Source organism: Xyrauchen texanus, chromosome 22 (assembly GCF_025860055.1).
Source record: "Xyrauchen texanus isolate HMW12.3.18 chromosome 22, RBS_HiC_50CHRs, whole genome shotgun sequence".
In the NCBI taxonomy this organism is placed as follows: domain Eukaryota; kingdom Metazoa; phylum Chordata; class Actinopteri; order Cypriniformes; family Catostomidae; genus Xyrauchen; species Xyrauchen texanus.
In genome coordinates, this window is record NC_068297.1 from 21,883,563 (window position 1) to 21,901,951 (window position 18,389).

Here is an 18,389-nt window from a genome sequence, read left to right on the forward strand (position 1 = left end):
ATGAAATTGAAATGTCAATCTTAAAATGTATTTTGAGTAGAGGAACATTTTCCTTTTGTGCCTCTAGTCTATTTAAAACGTTTATAATTAACCATAATATAAATTAACAAGTAATTAACATAACCAAATATTCTTGGTTTATGTCAGTTGGCTGTACTTTAACATTTTAGTTGACCCTTTCCAATTCTCTCATTAGGCCTGTAATTATTTCACTGCACACAAAAATATGTTTTACCCAGTAAAGACGCTGTTACAAAATCATTTGATTAAATGCGTCACCTAGTGGTCACGTGAAGTGAAACTGGTGCGACCAGAATTTCAAAACGGCAAGTGAACTTATGAGATTTATTGTCATTATTATTCAACTTTAAATAACCACGTTACGCAAATTGACAAATCACATTGCAAAACACTCCACAGGCAACGGGTTTTCCCACTCGTTCCAAAACACTTCATTGGTGGAAAGAAGCGAATTGCTTGAGATGTAGACATTCGTTCTGCAGCAGCTGTCAGAACTATTTGAGTCCGTTAGGGTTTCGGTTGAAATAAGTTATTGTATAGAGTAGACTCACTCAGGCACACCTATTGCTTCTCTTATCTAAGAGGGCGTGTCCGAAACGAGTCTGGTAAGAGAGGAATCACCTGAGATCATTACACACAACCAGCGGCACAGAGGTGTAAAATGGGGAAAGCAGGTGGACGCTGGGACTTTGAATGGGTCTACTCTGAGCAACCGCACACATGCAGAAGAAAAGAAATATTAGGTAAGTTTAAGTTAAGTTATAGACGGTCAACTTTACGTCAGCAGAATATGTTGTAAGGACCAAACGCTAAAACAAGTTTTACAGGTGATATCTTCTGGCTAGCCGGCTTGTTTGAATCGCATGTAGACGAGATCGATCCATTTAGTAATTTAATTGGATTGTTACATCTTCTCATCTCGATGTATATATCTTTTGCTGGCAAAGACAGTTCAAACTCTGATGTGTGCCAAGTTACACTTAATCTCATCTTGAGTGTCCTTGTCACTGTCAAGTGAATGATTGTGTAGGGATCGAAGTCATTTTAATATGAAATTGTTAAACTCATATATATATATATATCACACACACACACACACACACACACACACACACACCTCAAGGAGCGAGTGTGCGTGCGTGTTTGCGCGTGTGCGAGTGAGTGATTGAAGAGGGAGAATCAGTTAGTTTAAGGTTCATTTATGTTCTTTACATGCTGTTGTTCGGTTATGTATATGCTACCTCAGTCACCTGTACATGTAGGCCTATTTGAGATGTAACATTGTCATATGCTGAATCAAATGCATATGGCTACAGGGATGATGATCATTTTGTGTAAACCGATTCCATGCTTCTATCTTTGACTCCAGGAACAATATAAATGGGGCTTGCTTAGTGACGACACATTCGTTGTCATATGACCATAAAGGTGACGATACACCAGTCACACGATTATCAGTCATGAGGGTAGTACCCTTATCATTCACGAACAGTATGGAGATACACACGCACACTTTTTTTTTTTTTTTATTTATTTATTTTTTTATTATTATTATTATTATTATTATTGCAATTATACCTCACAAAACAAAACAGGGAGCATTCAACAACGTAAGACACAGAACAAACTTAAAGGGACAAGGAGCAAGATTCAAGACCGAATATGATATAGATTCATATATATATATATATATGCATATACACATACATACGTAAACATACATATATAAAAACACAAAACAAGGATGTACTAAAACAACAAATACTTTGACATGGCAAAACATAAAGCTTCAATCTTTCTATTTTCTTTTTCTTTTTTTTAATATTTGAAGCTCTGGAATGATTTCACAAAATCATATAAAAATAAATTAAAGGAGGGCTTGCTTTTTTTCCATTTACATGTATGAATATGATATTTACCCAGCAACAATACCATATTAACCATGTCAGAAATTTGGGGATTCAAACTGTTTTTATAAAAAAGGATATCTTGTAGAACAATAGGAGGAATTGTCTCAATTTTTACTGATAACCAGTTATAAATGTCAAGCCAAAATTGTGAAGTAAATTCACATTGAAAAAAAAAAAGGTGATTTAAGTGTTTCAGGGAAGAATACACACACTCTTTGACAGACCACATTAAACAAAGCATGCTTTAATATTTATTCAGAGTGCAGATCCTCTATTCACTACTTCTGTAATTCTCTATCAGTAGCCCCCTCACAAAAGCCCCTTTTACTGTATTATATTGTGAACTTAATTGCATGGGTAGTTTTACACCTCTTCAAATATTAATAGTGTATGCATCATCTTCACACTATTCTAGAAGGCTACGAGCTCAAATGCTGTTTACAAGCTTGTTTTTTTTTTTTTCTCCAACACTTTTTGTGGTTATGGGTGTGAATAAGTATAATTTAAATTTTTACATGGTAAATATGTGTTTTTGTGTGTTAATAATTTTTTAGGATCATGCTGTTTTGTTTATTTATAGCTCAAATAGCAAAGGATTACATCTACCTGCCTACTGGACATCTAAAAATACATTTAAAAGCAATGTTAAAAATTATGGTTGTCTTAACAATTATTACATTATTGTTATTTTTGAAAAAACAATATATTTTATATATATATATACACTCACCTAAAGGATTATTAGGAACACCCGTTCAATTTCTCATTAATGCAATTATCTAATCAACCAATCACATGGCAGTTGCTTCAATGCATTTAGGGGTGTGGTCCTGGTCAAGACAATCTCCTGAACTCCAAACTGAATGTCAGAATGGGAAAGAAAGGTGATTTAAGCAATTTTGAGCGTGGCATGGTTGTTGGTGCCAGACGGGCCGGTCTGAGTATTTCACAATCTGCTCAGTTACTGGGATTTTCACACACAACCATTTCTAGGGTTTACAAAGAATGGTGTGAAAAGGGAAAAACATCCAGTATGCGGCAGTCCTGTGGGCAAAAATGCATTGTTGATGCTAGAGGTCAGAGGAGAATGGGCCGACTGATTCAAGCTGATAGAAGAGCAACTTTGCCTGAAATAACCACTCGTTACAACCGAGGTATGCAGCAAAGCATTTGTGAAGGCACAACACGCACAACCTTGAGGCGGATGGGCTACAACAGCAGAAGACCCCACCGGGTACCACTCATCTCCACTACAAATAGGAAAAAGAGGCTACAATTTGCAAGAGCTCACCAAAATTGGACAGTTGAAGACTGGAAAAATGTTGCCTGGTCTGATGAGTCTCGATTTCTGTTGAGACATTCAGATGGTAGAGTCAGAATTTGGCGTAAACAGAATGAGAACATGGATCCATCATGCCTTGTTACCACTGTGCAGGCTAGTGGTGGTGGTGTAATGGTGTGGGGGATGTTTTCTTGGCACACTTTAGGCCCCTTAGTGCCAATTGGGCATCGTTTAAATGCCACGGCCTACCTGAGCATTGTTTCTGACCATGTCCATCCCTTTATGGCCACCATGTACCCATCCTCTGATGGCTACTTCCAGCAGGATAATGCACCATGTCACAAAGCTCGAATCATTTCAAATTGGTTTCTTGAACATGACAATGAGTTCACTGTACTAAAATGGCCCCCACAGTCACCAGATCTCAACCCAATAGAGCATCTTTGAGATGTGGTGGAACGGGAGCTTCGTGCCCTGGATGTGCATCCCACAAATCTCCATCAACTGCAAGATGCTATCCTATCAATATGGGCCAACATTTCTAAAGAATGCTTTCAGCACCTTGTTGAATCAATGCCACGTAGAATTAAGGCAGTTCTGAAGGCGAAAGGGGGTCAAACACAGTATTAGTATGGTGTTCCTAATAATCCTTTAGGTGAGTGTATATAAGCATCGCCTTAGGGTTGTATTAGCATTTGCTAGTGGAGTTTGAGGTCATTTTATTGACGCACTCCTTTTGGACACCTGATGGCAGAATCTTTACTCAAAAGCTGAAACGCAAACACTAAATAAACCTGCTTCTGTGTTTCCATGACAGAAGCAGGGGACTTAACTGGTTGGCTTGAATATTGCCTTAACATGTTTATTAGGTTGCCCCTAGCGACTGTAATAGAAATAAGAGCAGTATCTGTTTTTGTTTTGTTTTTTTTAAGTATAAATAAGTACTACCGCATTTACTGTACTCCATACACAAGTATTATCTCTCTAAGTAGAACAATAAGCTCTCTAGCAAGAATTAAGTGAGCTGTCTAGCATAATTATTTTAAGCTTAATTTTCTTTAATGAGGGTACTTCAACAAATCCTCTAATGCTTTCAAGTTGTTCCATGATAACATCCTATATTTTCAAAATCTGATTTTTAATAATTTGTGCATCAGTTTCAGCCTAATACATTTTTAGCCTCTTTAGAACTGCTGATAAAATACAGTAGCTCTCATTATGGCGAATTTCGTTACTTTTTTTGATTCCCACAAAACCTGCCAAGAAAATGTCCTGGTTTTATATATATATATATATATATATATATACGCACACACACACACACACACACACACACACACACACACATTGCATTCAGAAAGTATTCAGACCCCTTAATTTTTTAAAATGTGTGGAACTGTCATGTCCCAAAGTAAAAAGAAATTATGGCCCTAAAAATAAGCTTTTTCTATAGGCAAAATAAGATTTCTTGATTATTTTTATGTTGGAGTAAATTAATACCAGGATAAATTATTTATAATTATCTATGCTTTTCTCTATCTTCAGCAAAGTATCCAGAAATCAAGTCTTTGATGGGTCATGACCCCCAACTGAAGTGGGTCGTGTCAGGAATGGTAATCACCCAGCTCCTGGCATGTTACATGGTCCATGACCTCTCTTGGAAGTGGGTGTTGTTTTGGGCATATGCATTTGGTGGCTGCATCAACCACTCTCTGACACTAGCCATTCATGACATTTCACACAATGTGGCCTTTGGCAATAAACAGGCTCGCTGGAACCGCTGGTTCGCCATGTTTGCCAATCTGCCCATTGGCTTGCCTTATTCCTCGTCTTTTAAGAAGTACCACATTGACCACCATCGGTATCTTGGAGGAGATGGGTTGGATGTGGATATTCCTACTGACCTTGAGGGCTGGTTTTTCTGCACCCCGATGAGGAAGGTGATCTGGCTCTTTCTCCAGCCTTTGTTCTATGCACTCCGTCCTTTGGTTGTGAACCCCAAGCCTGTGACAAGGTTGGAGATTGCGAATGCAGCAGTGCAGTTTGTGGTCGACATTGTTATCTACTATTTCTGGGGCCTCAAGCCTATAGTGTACCTGATTGCTGGGTCTATTCTGTGCATGGGCTTACACCCCATCTCTGGACACTTCATCGCAGAGCACTACATGTTCATGAAAGGTCATGAAACCTACTCTTATTACGGCCCCCTCAACTACATAACCTTCAATGTGGGATACCATATGGAGCACCATGACTTCCCCAGCATTCCTGGCAGCAAATTACCTGAGGTAAGTGGTTGTTTTTATGGCTGTATTGCAGTATTTTAAGCGACTTCTGAAAGAGCTCTTCTGTCATAACGTCAACTTGTAGGCCAACTTGGAATGCTTATTCGCCATGAGTTCCCTCTGGAATATAGTGCAACAGTCGGGTTCCAGAAGTAAAAATCCAATTTATTTTCTAGGCAAATTGATTTTTAACAAGAACGTATAAACCTTAAAGACAGACTTACTATGAGCTCTAAGGTTGTTAATCAATGGTATGGTATTTGCCTCTGTTGAATCATCAGTCTACATTATTTTAACTTTGTGTTCAATAGCAGAATTCCTGAAAGATCTGCCAATCAGAGAATTGTGGCCAACTAAGTGTGGCATGCGACCACCCACTCCCATCATGCATTGTGAATAGCACAACCGAGGCACCCTACACTCTCAAACTACTTTTCAATCTTATATTCATTATATTTGAATACAATTATAATATATTGTTTCTTAACTTATAATTGATCATTTTAAATCAAGTTATTAGGGCTGGGCAATATGGCTCAGTTCGGAATGGCATACAGCCCATACTACTGCAGTAGTGTAGTGTAGGGCATATGCCATATTCCCACCTTCTTAGGATTTTGCGCATGCCCACCTAAAATAAGTGATGACGAATGGGCTTTTGACCCAGAACTTTTTCCAATCAAATTACATGATGCCACAGCAACGTTGAGTGAATTGATTGTGTTTTAATTATTATTTTAAAAAGTGTACAAAGATTCTCTCTATACGCGCACTGAGCTGCGGTAGCGCAACTGATGGCACGTGCAAAACAGTCCGACTAAGCTGATCCACCAATCAGAGCGTTTTGGATATTTGCATCATTGATTCATCTACGGCATTACAGAAGTTGCAAAGTGGATCTATTTCAGGGAGCATGTTTCTTAAATAAAGATTGACTTGGTAAAAACGGTGTAACAGTTTAAAGGACACCTCCTTAACCTTGTTGGTAATTAAATATTTGTGAGGTAAAGACCATACGACCTGCGTCAGACATGCTTGTGTCGCGTCTCGGGTGTGTTACATCATAAAAGTGAAATGTTTAGGTCGCTGTGTCAAGTTAAATATAGTTTAATACTCAATCTTTAAACACATCTTGAGATCCCTTGGTTCGCATTTGCGCTCCTTCAAGTGTTTTGAACGCAAGAGCGTAACACATGTTTATGTTGTGTGTCCGCTGAAGAGTTGTTAATGTTTTGTTCACTGTAATAAACTGTGTGTTGCTCACACAGCTGAAATTTCACTTACTGCCCTCTGGAGTAAACAGGTGGTACTACAAGCTTGAATTTCTCAGGAAAGCATTACAATTAAATGCGTAAATTGTTTTAACGCATTATTTTTTTTGTAAAATTAATCACACGTTATTAATGCGTTAAATTGACAGCCCATATATATATATATTTTACTTATGCAGTTAAACTTTGTAAAAAATACTGTATGTTATTGCACCTGTGCTAGGTTTTGATTTTCTGCAGATGCTGGACAACTTTGTCCAGTAATTATATCAAGTGTCTTTTTTTTGTGCCTTTTACTGCCATTGGTGGTGCTTATTTTTAATTTATTTTTAACAGTATGCCCACCTCTTCATACACGACTACATCAGAAATTGTAATAGTATGCCATTCTGAACTCAGCCACACACTCATTTACTGCTCTGCATTTGTAGATTTGCATAATAACTTTATAGTGGTTACTAATGTTTGGAATTGCACAAATTCTTGAATCTCAGTTGCCTCCGTGTCTGAGACATCAATCTGTGTCAAGTCAAATGAGGGCTGTGATTAACATTAGTTGAAGAGACGTGTTTTGTTCTACAAGATAAATTTCACACAGTCATACCTTAAGCATGAATTTTTAAGGACTACAACGGCTGTCCAGTTCTTCGTGCTCGTAAATACAAAGCCTTCTGGGAGTTGTAGTCCTTATTTTGCAACTTGCATTTTTTAAAGGTATGCTAGAAAGGATTTCTTATTACATTTTTTATTAGAAACAAACAAAATACCATTACTGATACAATACATAAAAACTACAAATTCAAAGCCACGTTCTTGAATTACCCCTAATTCACTACGGTAAGCTTACTTCAATGATTTTATATTAATATGTGTTTTGGCAGGAAATTTCAGGCTTTTGTCATTTGTCCTTGTGTAGCTTGAGATATATATATTAGTAAAAGGTGATGGAAAGTTTCCATTAAAATAATGAGCAGAGGTAGACCGATATATCGTTTTTAACGATTAATCAAAGTGCCAAAAGTTGCTTTTTGGAATTATTGGTTATCCGCAAAAATCTATGCTGATAGTTGAAGATGGTTTATTTATTTTGTATTCCTTCACATTCCTCTGTGGCCAGTGCTGGAGAAATCTACAGTTAGAACGGCTTAGTTTTATGGTATAACAGCAGTTTAATATTTATATGATATAGTTTAATATTCCTCGTTAAACCCCATTTGGTGAAAACAGAATATTGTAGGCCTATATATTTAAATATTAAGGCTATAAAAAGCTTTATTTGGTTAATACTTAATATACAGCACTGTCACAGAGCCAAGTCTCTGTGATTTCAAAATAAGAGTCCCGATGTGTTTTGGGCTTGTTTATAGTCAAAAGTCTCGTATTGTTCACCAAATCTTTTTTAGTTGTCATTGGGATTTTGGTTGAACAATAAACTGCACTTGGGATTTTATTCATTTGGCACTCTTGCAGCCTCTGTCTGTGCCTGTCAAGGTTAGGAGAGAATAATATTTGTTAGAATATATATTCTATTAATCATTTTTAAAAACTATCGGCTGATTAATAGGTTATCCTTCCACCACCTTGGATATCGTAAAGGCAAAATCCACTATTGTCACCAAATAACGAGACCATATTTTGCCCATGAAGTTGTGTTTTTTTTGGATAGCGCTTGAGTGGAAATGGTACAGTATCTGCGTTCATGTGTTACTGATTAAGAGAAAGACAAATATTTGCTAAATATTTCTTTCACACCTCATCACATTTCATAAGACACAATTTAATTGATTTGATCGCTTCGTAAACTTAAGAGACCCCAAGGTGCTATGTCTGTGAACTGACATCTTGCACATTGCAATATGCCTGTTAATGTTTAAACCGTTAAGTATGATATCGACAGGAAACCGACCACCACCCCACCCACATTTTACTGTACATACTGGCTGCATTATATATTTTTGTTAATTTTTTTTTTTTTTATTGAAAATGTATAATTAGCACTTCCTTACCATGTAATGTTAAAAATATTACTTTTTCCTCATTATACAGGTGAAGAGAATTGCTGCAGAGTACTATGACTTACTCCCTCAACACACTTCCTGGATGAAAGTGCTGTGGGACTTTGTATTCGATGATAGCATCGGCCCCTATGCCAGAATCAAAAGACAATACAAACTAGGCAAAAAGGAATAAATTGGAGACTACTGATTTAACCAAACATAACACAAAGTCTTTTTACAGTACAACATACAAAGCAACCATCGATACATAATTGGCTCTTTCAGGCCATTTAGTTGTTGTATGGGAACAAACATTTTCACAAAGTGCTAATGAAGAGTGAGCCGCACCTGCTAAACCAATTCATTCTGTCTCAAGTAGCCATTTCCTCAAACAGATCTGTACTTATGGGATGTATTTCAAACAACTTGCATTTACTGCTCTCAGGGCCATGTTGACTCATGATCATACATTTTGTTTGGGTGTATCACATTCCAGTTTTATTCCTTCACAAAAATGTTTCCATATATTCATCCCTATCTAAAACATGAAATGTGTTTTAGATGTTCCCATGAAATATACATTTTAAACAAAAAGGGAATCTTGCCAACTACATCCGTTGGTTGTGTTTTGTGCATTTAAATAGAAAATCGTTATTATTATTAAAAATCTTTTTTGTTTCATATTTACTCATTTGCACTGTTGGACCATCTTTGATATTACAAAGTTTTAGAATATATCTGTTTCTGTAATGTATTTCAAATTTTCAATAAATGTAAATCTCTTGCAATTAATTAAGTACCAAGATGCCTGAATGATGAATTTTAATATGGGTATATAGAATTTGCAAGGAGGACGTTTGGTTTTAATGCAAAATAATGAAAACTCTAAAGGACTTGAGGGAGAGGGATAGGGATAGAGATAGGGATGGGGATGGGGATGGGGCTCTTAAAGTTTGTTTTTAATTGCATCACAAATTTTACACACCATGTGACATTTAATGTTCATGTTTTTTAATTCCAATGTAATTTCTGCCAAATTTCAACATCAACTTTTAAAATCAGGATAAACCGAATTAAATCAGGATACATCGTAGGTTCAAACAATTCAGTGAATACTTAAAACCAGTTAATCTTCGTCATCTCACACTGTAGTGCAGATATACTATATATGTATATACTTCCATCTCCCTCTCTTGAGCTCATTGAAAGAGCTTGTACTAGTACATTACTTCATACCTCCAAATCAAGTTAAAAATAAAAGTTCAATGTAATGAACTTCTGCATTGGCCGAATGTTTTTAAATAAAACGCATCAGAAACTGCTTCATCTATGCAGTATTTTGCTGAAGTTAAGCGCAATTGTGCATGATACTTTGAAATTGAAAACTATAAAATAACAACAGTAATATAAAATATAAAAAGGCTGACAATACTTGTTGTGCAACTTCTCATTTAATATAATACAATTCTTAACAATAATAACAATAACCAATGAAACAACAGAACAGTATAAACTTAGAAAACAAAAATATCTTCATTAATTTTCAAACTTGTTGACTTTAAGACTGAAAGAGCGAGAGCAGCAAGCTGCACAGTGGACTGTCTCAACGTTCATACCGGAGAAAATAGAAAATTCAGTGTGAAGGTCTTTATTTCCATCTGCTCATCCATTCGCTCATCCATTCACACAATCACTCACTCCCTTTTGTGTCTTTACTTCCCCTTGTCCTTCTCAGTAATGTCTTGTTTCTGTACAACATTTCTGCAACCAGATAACTTTTCCGTAACTTTGCAGACATGCTGTGAGAACGTTTTTCTCGTGCGCTTTTTTATACTTCCCCGAACCTTCAGACATCATCAGTCATCGTCTTCGACATTTTAGAAGACTATGTAGAACCAATTCTTAGCAGTTCCCTTCTTATGGCTAAAAGAGACAAAAAAATATATATTTTCATGACCTGAAAAGATATTCAAAAATATTTTATTTAATTATTTTAAGTTTATTTTAAAGGGATAGCTCACCCTAAAATGAGAATTATCTCATTATTTACTCACCCTTACGATATCCCAGATGTCTATGTCTTTCTTTATTCACCAGAGCACATTTGAAGAATTCTTTTTTAGTTCTGTAGGTCCTTAAAATGCTAATTTTAAATAGGCGATTTCTCTTTTGAAGCTCCAAATATCACAGACAGTCAGCATAAACATCATTGTTACGACTCCAGCGGTTAAATTAATCTTCTTAAGCGATACAATCACCTTTGGCGTGTAAAAGATAAATATTTAAGTACTTTTTGACTGTAATCAAACGCTTCCGGTAAGATTCATGAGTCCAAGCGGACTCTTGTGTGATGTATTTGCGTTGCCATGATACAGATATAATCTCACTTTCTCCACTCAATTGAGACATCAAGGATAAGCACACAAAAGCACCATTGTGAGTAAAGAAACCGATAAATACAGATCAAAACCAAAACATACTAAGCTACTGTACAGCGTTCCTCCTCACTTGTAAACAGTTCTCACATATCAAATACCAATGTGATTATGTCAAATGCACGTACCACTGCTGACCGGAAGTGATGATTAAGAGTTAAATTACTATATTTTTCTTTTTTGCACCAAAAGCGATTGTGGAAAGCAACACATTAGAAGAAAGTAATTTAACAGCTTGTATGTTGTATGGATGACGTTTATGCTGACTATGTGATTTTTGGAGCTTCAAAAGAGAAATCTCCATTCACTTGCATTATAAGGACCTTCGGAGCTAAGATATTTTTCTGTTTTTCTTCAAATGTGTTTTGGAGAAGAAAGAAAGTCAATAATGAGAAATTTTTGGGTGAACTATTCCTTTAATATTCCATGTCTCTAACTTACCATCAATTATTTCTTCTTTTACTTTCTGCAACTCCCGCACAACCTCTTCTAAGATTTCCTTTTAAAATGAAGCAGATTTTTATCTGTGTTAGCAGAGCAGTTGACCCCGTTTTTTTTTTTTTTATAGCTAATAACTTTAATGATATTTTGAAAGATATTCTGAACATACCTGTTTCATTCTGTCAAAGTCAATTGACTCGGCATCACTGGTGTTTCCAATAGGTTTTGCCCTGTACGTGTTTCATAAAAATGTAGATGCAGTAAATCCATGGGAACATTGATAAGTCTAAATATTCACACAGCATCAGCTAACAGTGTTCTCTGAAATCCAACAATAACTGCAATTCTTGTTCGCTGCTGATATTGTACATATCTCGATTAATTCACATAATTAACTAATGCTAATAATTAACTTCACATACTGATGTTAGTTTTTATAAAGAGTTCAGCTTTGAGGTCACGTTCTAAGTGTTTGCACAAACACAAAAGCCTACATTTTCTAGTTGACAAAAAACAAGAAAAACCTGCTTTGTTTGCAATTAGATCATTGCATTCTCATGTTGCAGTGGGCATTACTTCATTATCATGATCGCTAGTATTGACAACCAAGCAACCAAGATCTGCAAACCATAAACTTGATAAAACCATACATTTCAAACACTGCTCTGATGCAGTCAATCATGGTATGCCCCATCAAAGGACAAATTTCAATTTGTACCTAAAAGAAGGTAAAGACTGTCAAATAAAGAGAAACATAAAAATCGGGTACAAAGGACTGAATGATCAGGGAGAGGCACTAAATGTTAACTGCACTGTAAACCTGTCACAAACCTACTTTGACACAGCTGAGGACTTGTCTGCAGAGTTAGCACGCTCCCATGGCTTTTTCACAGGATCTGTGAAGAATATTTCAATTAATATTGATTCTTTGGCTCTCCAGATCCTTATTAACCTTCACAAATCAACTTTGTGTCCTTGTAAAATACATGTTTTATTATGGGCTATGAAATGTCACTCAGAAGTTTTGTTCGGACAAAAGAAGGGATCCTCTCTTTTTAAATAACCAAAACCTTAAGAGGACCTCATTCTAGAGAGCATTTGATTGGACAAAATAAGTCAGTGCAAGATGAATCATCAGTATTTTTGATCCACTTTTCCAGATGAGAACGACTTAAAAAGTTTACATCTGCTAAAGCTTTATTTGATCAACTTTAAGGAGTATGCTAGCATACAGTTGGCCACAGGCATATATATTTCTAAAGCAACTTTACTGCCATGGTGAGACACAATTCATACCATGGGCTTGATTTAAATTAGTAACAAAACAAACACCTGCTGAATTTTGTGGACCTGATCCACGTGAGGCAGATGGAGAACCATTGGACTCTTCCTGCAAGATAGAGATGTAATAAGATATGATGAAATGAATAATCAAACATTACAGAAAATTCATTAGTTTTTGTTTCAAGATAAAGCGTAAGAAATTGTACATTTTGATTGTCCTCTGGCTTCTCTGAAGCTCTCCTCCTACAGAAAGGAGATCATAGTTAATAATAAAAGTCTCCATAACCACAAATCATGATTCAATAGTAATGCATGACAGAAATAAACAGGAAATGGATTCGGTGTGACCTCCGTGCTAAAAGGGCATTCATTTCCTGCATGAGACCTTCTCCACCTCCTCCACTGCCTCCACTAGCGCGATTGGCATCATTCTTGCTACTGCTTTCCTCTGGCTGGGTAAGATAAAGCATAGAATAATCAGGCACCAAGATAATCTTATCACAAGTAATGCCTAGAAAGAAACGGAATGTGGATGGAATGCCATCCAGCTCAAATGAATTGAGAAATAATCATCAGTGCTGGAAAGACTACATAAGCTATTCCTCAGTTTCTAAAATGATACCACGGCATGTAGAAAAAATGCCAAATGCTTATCAGACAAACCTCAGCACACAAAACACGCACAGTGGTTAACCGATATGGGTTTTTCAGTGGTTGACACCAATATCTAGACAGCAGGGTTGTTGATGGCCGATATAATGCTTATGCACACATGACAGCAAATCGGAGGTTTGAAAAAAACACTAAATTAATTTACACAACATTTACTTAAAATTAACAACAACAAACATTTAAACATGTTTATTATTTACTATTCACTGGCAAAGTTTTTCCAGTTTTTTTTTATAATTGTTGAATATATTGCTGGATGTTTTAAAGGGGTCATGACATGGTTTTTTTATTGTATTATTATGTTCCCTTAGGTGCAATTATAGTATTAATATATTTTTTTTTAAGAAAAACTTTTAAAATCTAGTGATTTATGACCTTTTCCCACCCTGTTTCTCATCCTCTGATTCAAACAGTCTGTTTTGGGGGCGTTTTCCATTTAAGACTTCAGTGTTAACGCCCACTGTTATGATTGGCTAACGTCAGTGCCTATGTATCAATTATTGACGCTTCCAGCCAGAACAATATGCAAGTAAACTAAGTAAAAACACTGTGATTATTCATAATGAATGAAATTGCGCTTTAAAAAGTAGTTTAAAGTTTAAAATAGATTACTTACAGTTTAGCGTCGTTGTTCCCAGAATAGTCGGCACGGACTTATCTTTGAGCAACAGTTTTCTGGCAAAGCCAGCATCATATTGAGATTTGTTCTCAAAACAGTCATCCTTAAAATGTACAGAACAAACGCTTAAGTTAACACTGCCGTGACTGGGACGTCCTCAAAAAATAAACTGCATCCATTTTTCCCTGACGTCTGGATCTTTCGGCAGCTTATTCAGAGGTTTTGTTTGACCACAGCCAGGAACAGCACATCTGTGTGGCATCGTAATTTTCCTGTGCACAAGTAGTCTCTGTCAGAGCTCACTGTCCATCGACTGAACACTTGTGAGGCGCACGGCGATACTGAAATCAGCGTAGTTGTCTTGGCGCTTAAAGCGTAGTTATCTTGTGCTGGAGGCGGTCATATGCAAACGCTGTTACGTCACTTCTAACCGACACGTCACTTCTAACCATGAATCCAGAACGAGCTGTATTTTGAGCTTGATTAAATAAATGATTCGTTTAGAATGGGGAGGACGTCTTAAAATATTAAACTTGCAGGACGTTTTAATGATACAAAGACCTCTTATATACCAAAAGATCAAGGCAAATTTGGTTTCTCATGTCATGACCCCTTTAAAATAATTTTTATCAAATTGCACTCACAACAACTATTTCTAGCCCAAAAAATATTTTAAAGCAGACCAAAACAAGAAAAAAATATATATTTATAGAATTTTCCATGACTTTCAAAGACTTAAAGAAAAAATATATAATTTGTTTTTTAAATACATTTTCATGCCTTTTCCAGGCCTGGAATTCTCCTTTAAAATATCATAAAAACACTTAAAAATTCCCTAATATTTCCTAGTTTTGTGTGAGTGGTAACCACTTATAGTTATAAGCCGATGTCAAAACTCTCAAAATAGCTAAATATTGCCTGATTAATCTGTCTGGCCTCAACATATAGGTCTATCAAGACACTTACCCGCTGCACTCTGCGCAGTTTGGCCCCAGCTAGAGCTGCTGCCAAGCCTGAAGAAGAACCACCTCCACCAGCCGGCAGTGGAGGTGGGGTGGGAGGGGGCGCTGTAAAAGGTGGTGGCGGGCCTGGTGGTGGCGGGCCGGGTGGTGGCAGGCCGGGTGGTGGAGGCCCAGGAGGGGGTGGAGGGGCTGGTGGAACTGCCACTGATACTGAGGTAAGAGGATGAATCGGAGGGGTGGATGAGAGCATGGAGGGATGACCTGGAGGGACGGGAGGACCTGTTGGAAGAGAAGGACAGCTGAGAATCTGTCTTCTTACATGTTGCCATTGCTTTTGATAGATTGATTTTTGATTGCATTGTTCTTGATAGATTGAGTGGTAAAGCATATATAGTGGCCCCAAAAACTATTTGGACACTTGAGCAACACTTGAGTAGAATGATATTGCATTAGAAATCTCAGTGGCGTTTATTTTTAAAGACATCACAAGTAAATGGTCTGCACTTATATAGCGCCTTTTTTAACCTTAGCGGTTACCAAAGCACTTTACACTGTGTCCCATTCACCCATTCACACACACATACACCAATGGTGGCAGAGCTGCCATGTAAGGCACTAGCCTGCCATTGGGAGCAACTTGGGGTTCAGTGTCTTGCCCAAGGACATTTCGGCATGTGGAGTCATGTGGGCCGGAAATCGAACCGACAACCTTGCGATTAGTGGACGACATGCTTTACCTCCTGAGCCACAGCCGGCGAAGTATGCTTTTCTAGCAAAGTTCATTAGGTTAATTAATGATAAAACAATATATATATACTATTCAAATTACGTCAAAATGTTTCTGAACAAATTTGGAAAATGCCATATAATGTAAAGAACTACACATGTACTGAAGTTACTTTGCTAGGACCAGTGTGAACTTGAGGGCCACTGATTTCAAACATGCATTGAAAATGTTTAACTGTTAAAAGTTTAACTGTGCATTTATCTACTGAGCACTGTGCTGCACTGACTAATTGCACTGCATCATTTTATTTCTGTATTCTTTTTTTATTCATTTTAATAATGTTTACTTTTTAATTGATTTTATTACTTATATCCTTCTTGTTCTTTATTAGTTTTCAAATGTATTGTATCTTCTTCATTTCTTTTTAATTTATATGTAAAGCATTTTTAATTGCCATTGTGCAGCAAATGTGCTATATAAATAAATAAAAATGGCCGTGCCTTGCCTTGCCTTGTAAAATACCTTTGGACCAGCTGATTAAAGCATAATTTGACAGCAGATGCCACTTGGTTTAAAAATGTGTTACCAAATGCAAAGAAATGTACAATATACACTCACCTAAAAGATTATTAGGAACACCTGTTCAATTTCTCATTAATGCAATTATCTAATCAACCAATCACATGGCAGTTGCTTCAATGCATTTAGGGGTGTGGTCCTGGTCAAGACAATCTCCTGAACTCCAAACTGAATGTCAGAATGGGAAAGAAAGGTGATTTAAGCAATTTTGAGCGTGGCATGGTTGTTGGTGCCAGACGGGCCGGTCTGAGTATTTCACAATCTGCTCAGTTACTGGGATTTTCACACACAACCATTTCTAGGGTTTACAAAGAATGGTGTGAAAAGGGAAAAACATCCAGTATGCGGCAGTCCTGTGGGCTGAAAATGCCTTGTTGATGCTAGAGGTCAGAGGAGAATGGGCCGAATGATTCAAACTGATAGAAGAGCAACTTTGCCTGAAATAACCACTCGTTACAACCGAGGTATGCAGCAAAGCATTTGTGAAGCCACAACACGCACAACCTTGAGGCGGATGGGCTACAACAGCAGAAGACCCCACCGGGTACCACTCATCTCCACTACAAATAGGAAAAAGAGGCTACAATTTGCAAGAGCTCACCAAAATTGGACAGCTGAAGACTGGAAAAATGTTGCGTAAAAATTTGGCGTAAACAGAATGAGAACATCCTCTGATGGCTACTTCCAGCAGGATAATGCACCATGTCACAAAGCTCGAATCATTTCAAATGACAATGAGTTCACTGTACTAAAATGGCCCCCACAGTCACCAGATCTCAACCCAATAGAGCATCTTTGGGATGTGGTGGAACGGGAGCTTCATGCCCTAGATGTGCATCCCACAAATCTCCATCAACTGCAAGATGCTATCCTATCAATATGGGCCAACATTTCAAAAGAATGCTTTCAGCACCTTGTTGAATCAATGCCACGTAGAATTAAGGCAGTTCTGAAGGCGAAAGGGTCAAACACAGTATTAGTATGGTGTTCCTAATAATCCTTTAGGTGAGTGTACATTTTAAGTGTTTTAGTTGTCCATTGTAAGTTCACAACACAAGCACACATCAGTGGGGAACATTTGTGTTGACCTAAGTTCTGCAATGAACTGAATCTATAAATAAGCGAGACAAAAATGGGGGAAATGGAGTGTGGGGTGAGTTTAAAGTGTGATGCACCTCTAGACAATATAGAAATAGAAGAAAATTGACAAATCACCTTTGAACAAACACATAAATCACTATGATATGGCTAAATGTTTACTTTATAATATATATATATATATATATATATATATATATATATATATATATATATATCACACACAGTATATACATATATTATAACGTATATATATATATATATATATATATATATATATATATATATATAATACTGTATACTGAGTGACGCAGCTGCTCTTCATACAAGTGAGCTCAACTGGTGTGATTTTTGCAGTCTGACATCATACATTACATAAAAATCAACAGCTTTATTGGCAATGCTGATAGGCCAGTTTTTGCAAGGGGGCTCAGTACAATAACCGTACTGTTTTAAAGGCATCTGTTGGAAAGCTATTTAGATCAGCATGTCATCAGGCCAGTCCTGCTGGCAAATGTATGATGTCAGATGTCATATCTTAGTCTCATCAGACCGCCCACAATGTGTGCGCTAACTGTCTGTTGCGTATTGCACAAAAAACTAGAAAATGCTTTCTCTATCATAAATGCGTCAATCTGATTGGCTTTATTGATGGAACTTCTGTGAGTAAAAGCACACAGGACTTTTGATCAGTTCTCCTGGAAACAGAGTCATGTTCACAAGTCTCCAGGTTGATACAATGAGTGCTTTGCCAGGTTAGTTACATTAGATCTTTTAAAGATATTCAGATATTTTTTGAGGTGAGT

General features: G+C 36.9%; 2 protein-coding genes across 4 annotated transcripts in view; one reads left to right on the plus strand and one right to left on the minus strand.

The window, feature by feature from the left end:
* Positions 1-155: 155 nt before the first annotated feature.
* LOC127662423 (sphingolipid delta(4)-desaturase/C4-monooxygenase DES2-like) lies at positions 156-9,580 on the plus strand. The gene is made up of 3 exons (XM_052153588.1): positions 156-764; positions 4,759-5,501; positions 8,816-9,580. Exons 1-3 carry the CDS (start codon positions 683-685, stop codon positions 8,957-8,959), a joined length of 969 nt encoding a protein of 322 aa, XP_052009548.1. The 5' UTR covers positions 156-682; the 3' UTR covers positions 8,960-9,580.
* A 157-nt stretch (positions 9,581-9,737) lies between these two features.
* Positions 9,738-18,389, minus strand: part of LOC127662422 (ena/VASP-like protein) — a 46,252-nt gene continuing 37,600 nt past the window's right edge. For all 3 annotated transcript variants that reach the window (XM_052153584.1, XM_052153586.1, XM_052153587.1), the window contains 8 exons: positions 15,184-15,458; positions 13,275-13,378; positions 13,133-13,169; positions 12,975-13,032; positions 12,478-12,538; positions 11,812-11,872; positions 11,643-11,700; positions 9,738-10,689 (listed from right to left, as the gene is read on the minus strand). In XM_052153584.1, the coding sequence (XP_052009544.1) occupies positions 10,652-10,689; positions 11,643-11,700; positions 11,812-11,872; positions 12,478-12,538; positions 12,975-13,032; positions 13,133-13,169; positions 13,275-13,378; positions 15,184-15,458 (692 nt within the window). In that variant the 3' untranslated portion in view covers positions 9,738-10,651. The remainder of the gene's footprint in view (positions 10,690-11,642; positions 11,701-11,811; positions 11,873-12,477; positions 12,539-12,974; positions 13,033-13,132; positions 13,170-13,274; positions 13,379-15,183; positions 15,459-18,389) is intronic.

Coding starts and splice junctions, on each gene's coding strand:
- LOC127662423 (XM_052153588.1), top strand. CDS start 683: ATGGGGAAAGCAGGTGGACGCTGGGACTTTGAATGGGTCTACTCTGAG. Junction 765..4,758: donor CAGAAGAAAAGAAATATTAG/GTAAGTTTAAGT, acceptor CTCTATCTTCAG/CAAAGTATCCAGAAATCAAG. Junction 5,502..8,815: donor CTGGCAGCAAATTACCTGAG/GTAAGTGGTTGT, acceptor CTCATTATACAG/GTGAAGAGAATTGCTGCAGA.